The 10723-nt window shown below is 55.1% G+C and overlaps 1 protein-coding gene across 4 annotated transcripts in view; it reads left to right on the top strand.

The window, feature by feature from the left end:
* LHX6 (LIM homeobox 6) overlaps positions 1 to 10514 on the top strand; it is a 16454-nt gene extending 5940 nt beyond the window's left edge. The window contains exons 5-12 of one of the 4 annotated variants that reach the window (XM_027885879.1): positions 839 to 1059; positions 3346 to 3446; positions 3528 to 3623; positions 5218 to 5392; positions 6072 to 6167; positions 7868 to 8550; positions 8801 to 9563; positions 10504 to 10514. In XM_027885879.1, coding sequence (XP_027741680.1) covers positions 839 to 1059; positions 3346 to 3446; positions 3528 to 3623; positions 5218 to 5392; positions 6072 to 6167; positions 7868 to 7950 — 772 coding nt within the window. In that variant the 3' untranslated portion in view covers positions 7951 to 8550; positions 8801 to 9563; positions 10504 to 10514. Of the gene's footprint in view, positions 1 to 838; positions 1060 to 3345; positions 3447 to 3527; positions 3624 to 5217; positions 5393 to 6071; positions 6176 to 7867; positions 9564 to 10503 lie in introns of all 4 variants that reach the window. The other 3 variants (XM_027885878.1, XM_027885880.1, XM_027885881.1) reach the window with 3 other exon arrangements.
* Positions 10515 to 10723: the final 209 nt, after the last annotated feature.

The following is a 10723-nucleotide window of genomic DNA, read 5'->3' as shown; positions in this document are numbered from 1 at the left end:
GGCTGTGTCAGAGCCAGCACCAGCTCTGCAGTGGCAGAGGACGGGCTCCTTTCTCCCCTGATGCTCTTGCCGCTGTTCATTGCATTTCTTTTTTTAAGCAGCAGCAATACTGAAATGCAGAAATCAACCCAAGGCTGTGCCTGGCTCCTCCTGGCAGGCGCTGGCCTGGGGGTTCAGGGCCATGGGGACCACATCTGCTGCTCCCCGTGAATTGTCCGCCCTTGGCCGTCAGCATCCTGGCGGGAATGGGGGTTTTCAGGAGCACACAGTCACGGGTGCAGCGATCCTGGCTGTCTTGTTGCCTCTTCATTGCGCTGAGCTACCTTCCAGCACAGCTCACTCCAGCACAGTCATCATCCTCTCGCAGCGATGAGACCTCCTCGACGGAGGGAAAACCAGATGCGTGCGCCTGTACGTGTGAGGAGAACACACATGGTTTGATTTATGGTAGTGGGAGAGAACCGGCCCTGACACAGTTTCCATCCGAGTCTCACACTGGCTGTTATCAAAATGAGAAATCCCACGGGCTTGGGAGCTGATTCACAGCGCTGCGTCACCTCGGCCCCTCGGCCACGTCTGGTGCCGCAGGGCTGTGGCGAGTCACACCCTGCTCCTGCCCACTCTGCTGCCCACACCTCTGCCCACACTGCTGCCCACACCTCTGCCCACACCACTCCTGGGGGAATGGCACCCCTGGGACAGTTTTGTTGTATCTCTCCATGCCGTGGGATTTGGGCTGGTCGGGGTAAGCGATGGGGTCGGCAGCAGCACCTGGGCCCCAGCTTCACCCTGCCTGCCCTCACCCTGCCTGCCCTCACCCACCTCTTCTCCCCTGCAGCCGGTTCGGTACGAAGTGTGCCCGCTGTGGCAGGCAGATCTACGCCAGCGACTGGGTGCGGCGAGCGCGGGGCAACGCCTACCACCTCGCCTGCTTCGCCTGCTTCTCCTGCAAGCGGCAGCTCTCCACCGGAGAGGAGTTCGGCCTGGTGGAGGAGAAGGTGCTGTGCCGGATCCACTATGACACCATGATAGAGAACCTCAAGAGAGCGGCAGAGAACGGTACGGAGCCCCACGGTCACGGCCTCGCCCTCGGGACCGTGCAGAGTGTCACTGTCCCTCCTGCTGATCTCATCACAGGGCATCGGGGTCGGTCGTGTTGTTGCCAAAAAGGGGTGATGGGTGGCCCTGGGCTGACAGGGTGCTCGTGGGGGTGGCCAACGTGGTGGCATCACCTGTGGCTCACGGCAGACCTGTGTGCCGCAGGCAGTGCTGGGACAAGAGCCTGGTCCTGCACAGCCCGGCGTGCGGTGCGTGAGGGAGCTGCTGGGACTCTCAGGCTGTGAGTCATAAATCTAGAAGGTGGGATTGGCGATTTGACAAAAACCTTCCCATCATTTTCCACCCACCCTGCCCATCTGGGGTCGTGCCGCTCCCAGCTGGACTGTGCTGAGCCGCGCCGTGGCCAGCCAGCCTCTGGTGTCCCGGTCGGGTTGGTGACACCGAGGTCACACAGCACCACAGCTCCTGTCCCCTCGAGCCTGGCCCCATCCTCCTGCGTGGCAGTGGCCAGAGATGCTTGGGGTTAGTCTGTGGGGTTAGTCCAGCGCAGTGCACAGAGAAGCCGGGCAGTGCCACGGCATGTCCTGTGTTGGAAAGCACCTCGGTGCGTGGTGGGCACAGGGAGGGACCCTCCGTGCCCCGGCCCATGCAGCATGTGGAAACCATTAACAACCTGATGTGAAAATAATATGTTTCTATTTAGTGTGTTTGAGTAAGAGGATGAAAACAGAGTGCCCAGTCGGGCTGGGAGGGTCCCGGCTCAGGACGTGGCTCGTGGCGTGTTGGTCCGTATGGTCAGCTGTGCGGAGGCGCGAGGGAGCCAGTGGGAACAGGAGTGGAGAGGGAGATGCCACGTGGCCTGGAGGAGCAGTTTGGTGTGAGGACAGCAGGATCTGGCACCAGGGAGTCTCGCAGAGCTGTTACCCCAGCCGAGGGCTGGGATGGTGGGCTTTCTGCTGCTCAGAAGGACCTGCTGGGGTGGGCTGAGCACTGCGGTGTTGGGCAGCACTGGGGCACCTGGTGAGTGCCCTGTATGGGTACCTCTGTCCAAGTGTCCCCCCGTTTCGAGAAGGGGGTGGGATCACTTTGGAGAGCTGCAGTTGCTGTGGAGTTGGAGGGCCACGCTCCCCCCTCCAGTAATTACCCAGCAATTTCTTCTGCACATGAGGTTTTACATACAAGAAAAATAAACAGATGTTGCTGAAGTCAGAGTCCCATTCATCATCCGAAAAGAACAAGTCAAACTATATGAGAAAGTCCTTCAACTCCAGCCAAGACAATCACAGCCTGGTCCAGCTTGTGGAGCGAGCGCTGGGCTGTGCAGGCGCATCCTGGGAGTGGGGTGAGCGCCAGCCCTGCTCAGCCTTCCTCCCTCCTCCATCCCTGCTTCACCTACACTGCTGAGAGCAGCCAGGCATGGCCTGGGCTGCAGGGGGAACCCCAGTGAGGAACGAGGGACCCCAGCTCTGGCCACCCTCCTTGTGGGCTGTGTAGCAGCGTGAGCACAGCTGGGCTCAACCCTGAGCTGTGCTCGGTGAGTGGGAGGTTGGTGTCCCCCTGGTGTGTCCCCCTTAGTGGGGCTGCTGCTCCGGGCATGGGCACCCCAAGGCCATGGGGACGGTGTCACTCTGTCTGCTGCTCAGGGACCCAGGAGGAAGAGGAGATCAGGGTGCTGGGAGGATTTGGGGACAGGAGAAAGGAGCAAAGAGCCCACTGAAACTCTCTGAGCAAATGAAACAACTGATGGAGGCAGTGCCAGTGGGGGAAAACGGGGTCACAGGGAGCAGTGCAGGGCAGGAGTGATGGATGTGGGTGAGCCCAGCAGAGACAGGGTCCCTTCCGAGCCTCTCCCTGGAGGATGTGGCCAAGTGGTGACCACAGGTCAGGGCCAGTGGGACATCCCGTGCTTGCCCTCACACACCACCTTGACATCCCTCTTCCTGCTGCTGTCTTCCCGTCCCTTATTCCCCGTGGCTTCCACCACTTGCTGCATTTTTCTTAATTCAACAGTAAACTCTAAGGGAGGTGGTGTCTCCTTCCTGGTGTGTTGAGGGGTTCGAGGGGCAGTGCTGGCTCTGCCTTTTCTGCTCCCACTTGCAGCAAGGGATGCTGCACAGCTCACTGCGATGCCAGGCGTGTTTTCCCTTGGTTGAGGGGATGCTGTGGGTGCCCCTCACTGCCATGCCACTGGCTGTGCTGTCCCCCAGTTGAGCAGCTGCTGCATGTGGGGGTGGCAGGTGGGCAGGTGAGTTTCTGACCTGCAGCTCGTGGTTTTTTCTCCTGCAGGCAATGGGATCACGCTGGAGGGGGCTGTGCCCTCGGAGCAGGACAGCCAGCCGAAGCCAGCCAAGAGAGCCCGCACCTCCTTCACGGCTGAGCAGCTGCAGGTAGGGGGGCTGGGCCGGGGGGGCTGGAGGGGCTGCGCCCCCCTGGCCTCATCCTGAGCCCCTCTCCCCTCTCTCCCGCAGGTCATGCAGGCACAGTTTGCTCAGGACAACAACCCCGACGCGCAGACGCTGCAGAAGCTGGCGGACATGACGGGGCTCAGTCGGAGGGTCATTCAGGTGAGGGGCAACCAGGCAGGGACCAGTGAGGACCAGCAGCCCCAAGCAGGGCAGGGAGGGTTGCACCTGAAGGCTGGCACCAGGCAGGGCTCACAGCCCCGTGGCCCCTGCACATCCACCCCACGACGTGCAGCATCCAGCACGTCGCCTCACTGGCTCCCATAGCCATGCCAGCTCCATCCTGCCTCTGTCTCTCTCGTGGGTTTTCTGTTTGTTTTTCCCTGTTAGGATGCAATGAAATAACCCCCCATTCAGCCCCAATAACTCTCTGGGTGGGAGAGCTGCCCATTAGCACTGTCCCAGAGCTCTGTGCTCTGCCCCAGCTCGGGCAGTGCGGGAGCTCCCCTGGCAGTCGGTAGCAGAGCCTGCCACAGGCAGGCAGAGTTCACAGGCTTCAGGAAGTGTTGAGATTGAGAAGTTTAAAGAAAAAGGGGTTTTGCAGCCTCAGGGGACGTGGTGGCAGGGAAGTCCCCGCGCCTGTGCCGGGAGGGGAGGGGAAGAGGTGCCGTAGGGACTGAGAAATGTCCCCTCTGCGAATCCCAGCTCACCATCCCTGCAGACAGCCCAGCTTTGTGGGGTGACATTTGTACTCATCACTTTAATGTTCTGCTGACATACTTTCTGCATACAATGAAAACCAGGAGTGATGAAAATAAATTAGGAGCTTTCATCCGGGATTGTTTTGCCAATGACACATTTAAATTTTGTGTGTGAAAATCTGGCTCGAGCCCCCATTACTGGGATTCTTCATTTAGCTAAAGATCAAGCAGGCTGCACACCAGGTGATTTTTTTATGTGGATATTTTTCAAAGGCGCTTTAAACAGGAAACAATTTGTCAAATGCTTACGACTGTTTCCTTCTCTGTGGTCCAGTGCTCGGCCTCAGAGAGCTGATCTTCACTCAGCCTTGGAGAAGGTTTTTACTCCAGCTATCTTTCAAAAATTAAAGCATAAGAAACAAGTCACCTCCTTAGCATAAAAACCCCTTCCATGCATGTTTTATCTCTAGGATGTAATTCCCTAACTATTCCTTTAATGAGAAGCACTGGGATATGGTCAGAGGGCTCGTACCTGCTGCTCACACAGACTAGGGCTGTATCCCACCACAGCACCCTCCTTTCTCACCTTTAATGTTCTGATGGTTTTTGAATATGATAAAGCATAGGTGTAACAAGACAATGTTGTTTTCATCATCCCTAAAGTCACAATGTCTCCTAGTCTAACCTTCTACTTGGTCTTGTCTCCCATTGTTCTTCTCCTTGCCAATGCTCACGTGTTTCCCAGCTGATCTCAAGCTGTGCTTTTAGGCCAGGTGAGCTGGGGCTGCAGGCTAAGATTTAAATAAGACCTTGAAAGGTGCTCCCATCCTTTGCAGGGAAGTTCAGCAGCTTTGCATGTGCGGCTTCACTCAGTCTCTAGTGAGTGTAAAACAAATCTATGGAAACCAGTGAAACGCTGGTGAGGGGCAGATTTCTCAACTTTATTTCTTCTTTTAAATGCTTGGAGCAGACACCCATCCTGGGGTTGGGGTGAAGGACCGCGCTTCAATCCAGTCGTCTCTGAGTTGACGCCGCGTTTGCTGCTTTCGTTTCAGGTTTGGTTTCAAAACTGCAGAGCCCGCCATAAAAAACACACCCCCCAGCACACGGTGCCGCCCTCGGGAGCGCCCCCGTCCCGCATCCCTTCCTCGCTCTCCGACGACATCCACTACTCGCCCTTCAGCAGCCCCGAGCGGGCCCGGATGGTGACGCTGCACGGATACATAGAAAGTAAGAGTGGCCTAGAAAGTAAGAGTGGCCGGTGGGGCTGCGGCACTGGGGGGGCTCAGGGGGGCTCGGGGAAGGGCCGGGGGAGCTCCCCCCGGGCAGGCGGTGGCACCACGGCACGGCACTGCCAAAAACACTCCTGCGCTGCGGGAGCTGGGCTGGTGCTTGTGCTGCTCCTCCTCCTCGTGCCTGGTGCGCTTTGCCTCGGGGATTTTCTGAAGGGCTGTTTATGCAGGAGGCTCAGATGAGAGAGGGAGGGGACAGAGGGCTGCTGCTCTTTCCCTCCATGCCTCATCCACAGAAAATCACTGCCTGGGTTTTACCTGACTGGTCCCAGGCCCTCCTCGTGTCCTCTGTGCCGTGGAGGAGAGGTGTGAGTGAGCCCTGCTGAGCTCGGTGCTCAGTGCTCTCCTTCCTTCTCCGAGCGGCAGAGTTGCTTTCTTTAAGCAGTTCCAAGTGCTGGTGAATGATTTGTGAGTGGTGGGCAGCTTTGGTCATGCCAGGATGGAGGTTTTGGCTCCGTGGCTCTTGTGAGGCTTCTCCCCTCCCTCACCTCTGTGGGCTCCTGCCGTGCCTGTTCCACAGGCACCTCTTGCTCCACGCGTGTCCCGAGCTGGCCGTGCAGGTTGGAGGGCCTGTGTTGTTGGTAGTAACAGAGGCTGAAGCCTCTTCTCATCCACAGGTCAGGTACAGTGTGGACAAGTGCACTGTAGACTTCCCTACACTGCTCCACCAGTGCACCTCAAAGCAGACATGGAAGGACCACTATCTAATAGGGGTGAGAAGGTAATTGTAGTCCCTGTTTCAGGCTCTGGGGCCGACCCTCCACTGTAGCAAAGATTTGCGTGTGACATCATTGCCACTGCCATCTCCCATCAGCATCATTGCTTCTCCATGACCTCCCATGTGTCTGTCCTTAGTCTTGGTGGCCCTCGGTTGATGTACCCACTGTTGGTCGAAATGGCATCACTTTGTTCTCCACTAAACACCCCTCGTTGTTGTGAAGTGCTGCATTCCCTGAAGGATCCTCACATCCTCCTGCTGACTCCTCTCTCTGGTTTCTCCCCTTCCCCCAGAGCTCTGTCCTGCTCTGTTCATCTGTTAATAACAGAGCAGGGGGCACCTTCAGCACGTGCTAACTTCCCAGTTTTCCATGAGTTAACAAAAAGGATTCATTGCTTGTGGATTGTACCATTGCTTAAAAAACAAACAAACAAACAACTGACTGTTACAGTATCTGAAGTAGGAATGTTATTTCACAATGTCTGGCCAGGGAACAATATTGCATGTTGATATTTTTCTGTGCAGCGCTTACAGTATCTAATACACGGCTTATTGGGGGCAAGACTTCTCAAACACACTGAGGCTCATAAGATTTTATTTAGGATTCCAGTTTCAGTGACTTTCCTTTGAAGAAACACCGAGCATTTGGCAACTCTTAGTGGTTTTAGCTTTTGTCTTTACTGTTAAAAGTTCTCAGCATCTCCCTTTTCAGATCTCCCTCTACTCAGTGCAGCAGCGGCAGCTTATTGAGCTCTGTTTCAGTGGGCACAGGGAATTTACTTTTCCAGACTAAAAGCTACCATTTTGTCATGATGTCTGCACAGTGAGCTGGAGAGTTTTCAGAAAATATTATACAGTCCCAGTGCTGTCATTCAGAGAAGCTCCACTGCAGCAAGCAGCTCCTGATTTAAACGTAATTACTTGCTCGCAGCTGTTGCAGAATGGGGTTCTCAGGACATGGAGCTGCCCCCCAGACAGCTCCTTTTTCAAACAGTCACTTGCATGTTGAATTCCTAAAAACTGAAACAGCTTTTTTTTCCACATCCAATTTTTTTTTAAAAAATTGGAGATCCTGGGAAAACACTTGGTAATGCTGTGTCTCTGTTTCCCTTTTCCTGTGGGGCACTCCCCCCCCTCCCCTCGGGGTGCCCAGTGCAGTGGCTGGTGAGATCTGAGTTGTGACAAGCTCAGTGGCTGCTTCCCCTGCCCGATGGCAAGGACAGGAGCTGTATTTGCAGAGCAGTGAGGTGAGGTGGTTTGAGGGGAGCCTGTGATGGTTATCAAGGGAAGGGGATAGAGTCAGGACCACTGGTAATGGTCTTTGTCTTTCTTGGTAGCTGCTGTATCACAGCACAAACTGATTGAATGCTGGTTTTGGTGTGCTGCCCAGTTTTGCAGGGTTTCACAGCTGAAGGTGTGCCCAGAGGGGCACCTTCCCTGCAGGCTGTGGTGCCACAGTCCCGTTACCTCCCGCCTGGGCTCCTCAGTGCAGTGCCTGCATCCCAGCAGCTCCTTCCATGGGCAGGGCTGGCAGCTCCCGGGCAGACAGTGCTTCCAGAGGGGCGTTTTCCTGTGGGGAAGTGTCTCCCACAGCAGAGCCCATGTCTGTCCTGCTCTCCCTGAGAGCACTTTGGCACTGTTGAGCGCTGTCTGTCCCCGAAAGCAGCTAACCCTCCGCTCCCGTTCTCCCCCCAGGTCATCCTCTTTCAGTACTGACTGCCCGGACTCTTCCTCACCTGCCCATGGCCCTACCAGCACCACTGCCCCTCAGCCGCTGACACGGCGTCCAGCCCACGGCAACTGGTATCAGTCCCACAGGAGAAGCTCAGACCCAGCGCTCTCAGCTCTTCCCATTGACCAGCACCTCACGCCCACTCCGACTTCTCCAGCGACGCTCTGTGTATGTGTGTGTTGAGTGCAGAGTTACAGTTGACACTTGTTTCTTGTGGACTTGTAGAATGACCGTGAGTCTCTCCGAGGCAGTGCCAGACACAGTCAAAACTAGTGACTCTACTGTGCTTGCAAACCTTGCTCCCAAACCCATGGGAATATGAACAACCCAGAACACGCCGAGTCTCAGGGGGGGTCGATGATCACCTCTGAACACAAAGGAAGGAGGAATTTACGTGGTTTGGCCTGATTCTCTTTTTGCACCAGTGAAGCGGTTCCCGGACATCCCTCCTTATTTCCACTCGCATGTGTGAAATCTGAAATGGGCTTTTTGGCTCAGCAACTCGATACGTAGACAGACCTTCCTGAGCCAAACTCACAGATAGCCGAGACTCCACTAAGTGGAAAACACGATGCCAGCTGGAAATAGGCAGTTTTTCTTCCTCCTCAAAGTGCTTTAGAATCACATGTTCTTTGATCACTCAAAGGTAAGTAAATCTTAGTGTTTTTCCCCCCGTTTTATAGGAGGGGAAACCGATATGTCCTAAACGGAGAGGAACCGTGGGGGTTGGTGGCAGAGCCAGGTTTAGCACCCTGAAGTTTTTGATTGCTGACTTGTTCTTAGAACACGGAATATCTCTCTCCTCTCACAGCCATCTGCCAATTTTTTTAAATTTTTATTTTTTAAATTTTTTTTGCTCTCGTTCTTTATTAACAAACGACTTTATTTCCTTGGAGTCATATCGGATCACAAATGGGGTGATTTCAGAATGTACCTACACAAAACTCTCAGACTCTCCATACTCTGGGACTGGGAAATGCTCAGTGGAAGGTGACCATAAAGGTGTAGAAATGTTCCGCCCTGCTGTGGACCCAAGTTCAATCAGTGGAAACAGTCAGGTAGGAAGTGGAGACCAATTAAAAAGGTGAAGACCACACTGAGGCCAGCAGGAGCGGTCACCAGCCGAGTGGCCAGCGAGGTGGTGGCGCGTTCCTTTGTCTGTCGGCATCGCTCTGAGTCCCTCTGCCCTGCTGTTGTTCTCCCTCGCTGGAGTGCAGCTGGTGGTCCTGCCAGGCCCTGGGATGAAGGTGCAGCCCGAAGTGCTGCCGGCGGGCTCACGGCAACAGCAAAGGAAACGCTCAGCAGTCTGGCCCCGAGTCAGGAAAAAGACTCCGAAATGATCCTTCATTGACGGTAACAACAAAAAGTAAACAAGTGACCTCTGCCAGCCCTTCTCAGTTTGCACCAAGCCAAGAGCAGGTCTGTAACAAAACCTCTCTCCACGCAAGCACACGGGCCCGTCCTGCTGCTAAGTGTCCGTGAGGCCGCGCTTCCGAGAATGTGAAAGCCCACCGTGAGCCGCAGCCAGCGAGGGCAGTGACTGATCCGTGCCCCGGGAGCAGGAGACGGGAACCCGTCCCTTGCGTAACTTGTTTTTAAGTCGAACTGTGCGTGCACGTGTTTTCCTCTCCGGGAGATCCTGGATCCATCTCCAGCCTCGTCCATCCCGCTGCTCCGGCCGGTCCCTGCTGCACACATGGCAAGGCTCCTCCTGACCGTGGCCCTGAACTCCCTGTGACACCAGCGGCCAGACACGTGGCCTGAGGAGATGGGGGCGTCTGCTGAGGTGGCCACCAAGGTCTCTTGGTTTGAGAAGCAGCTGAGTACAAGCACACACTGATATTGGTTGGAGCAAATACAGATGTACACGCACACACACACTGTGCTGTTGGGTGCACGTGTAAATACTGAGAGAGTGATGGTACTACCTCGGACAGGTAGGCCAGTATCTGTCTAGTTGCAGCCAGCAGCTCTGTCCCAGTTTAAAATAACATTTGAAAGGAGAGAGGGAATTAACTCCAGACAATATTATTGTCACCTCCAGTGTGTGTGCCCTGGGACGAGGCACTGCCTGCCCTGACTGGAAGCAGCTCTGCAGAGGTGTCCCCTTGGGGAGGGGACGGTCACCAGTCACAGCAGTTTTTGTCCCTGCCTGTAGCAATGAGTGAAGGAGTGGTGTTCCCTTCGTTGGCTCCTGGTGAGTGTTTGTAATCACAGGTTGAGGTGGTTGCTGGGTTCATGTGCAACAGCCTTGAGATGCTGGTGGGGGTCGGGGGGGGTCACCGCGGCCGACTTTGTTCTCCATTTGTGCTCACGCATCCTGATGACCATTTAGTTGTGGAATTCGTGCCGTTATTTCATTTAAGACTGAAGGAGAGACTTCAGGCTGTAACTTGCCCTGACATCCCACAGTCCTTGAGATTTCCACAACTGTTTTTGTGGAGGGAGAGAAGGGTTCGATGTGTTTCTCTTCTGTCTCGGTGGTGCAACGAAAGGAAAACTATGAAATGTGTATCTGCTAAATACCAACTCCATCAAAAGAAACCCCACCTGTGACATGTGCTGTCTGTCCAAGGGTTTGTCACCGATCCCACGGCAGGGCCGGAGCGCCAGGCAAGGGCTGAGGGGGTGTAGGTGTTTCTCTCCAGGGACGTGGGCTCACTACAGACTGTGCTCGGGGCACTTCCCCCCATAAGTAGCCAGGAGCAGCTTTGCTAATTCAGAAATCAGGCTCTGTTTATATTAAGCCCAAATTGTTTGCAAAAACTGGAAGCAATTCAGCTTGTGCAGTTTTAGAGCTAATTATGTGTATGGAAAAT

This window comes from Empidonax traillii, unplaced genomic scaffold, assembly GCF_003031625.1.
Source record: "Empidonax traillii isolate 1590-97213 ecotype Southwest subspecies unplaced genomic scaffold, ASM303162v1 scaffold174:size915687, whole genome shotgun sequence".
In the NCBI taxonomy this organism is placed as follows: Eukaryota; Metazoa; Chordata; class Aves; order Passeriformes; family Tyrannidae; genus Empidonax; species Empidonax traillii.
Note: the sequence above shows the minus strand (reverse complement) of the source record. Positions and strands in the feature narration are given on the sequence as shown.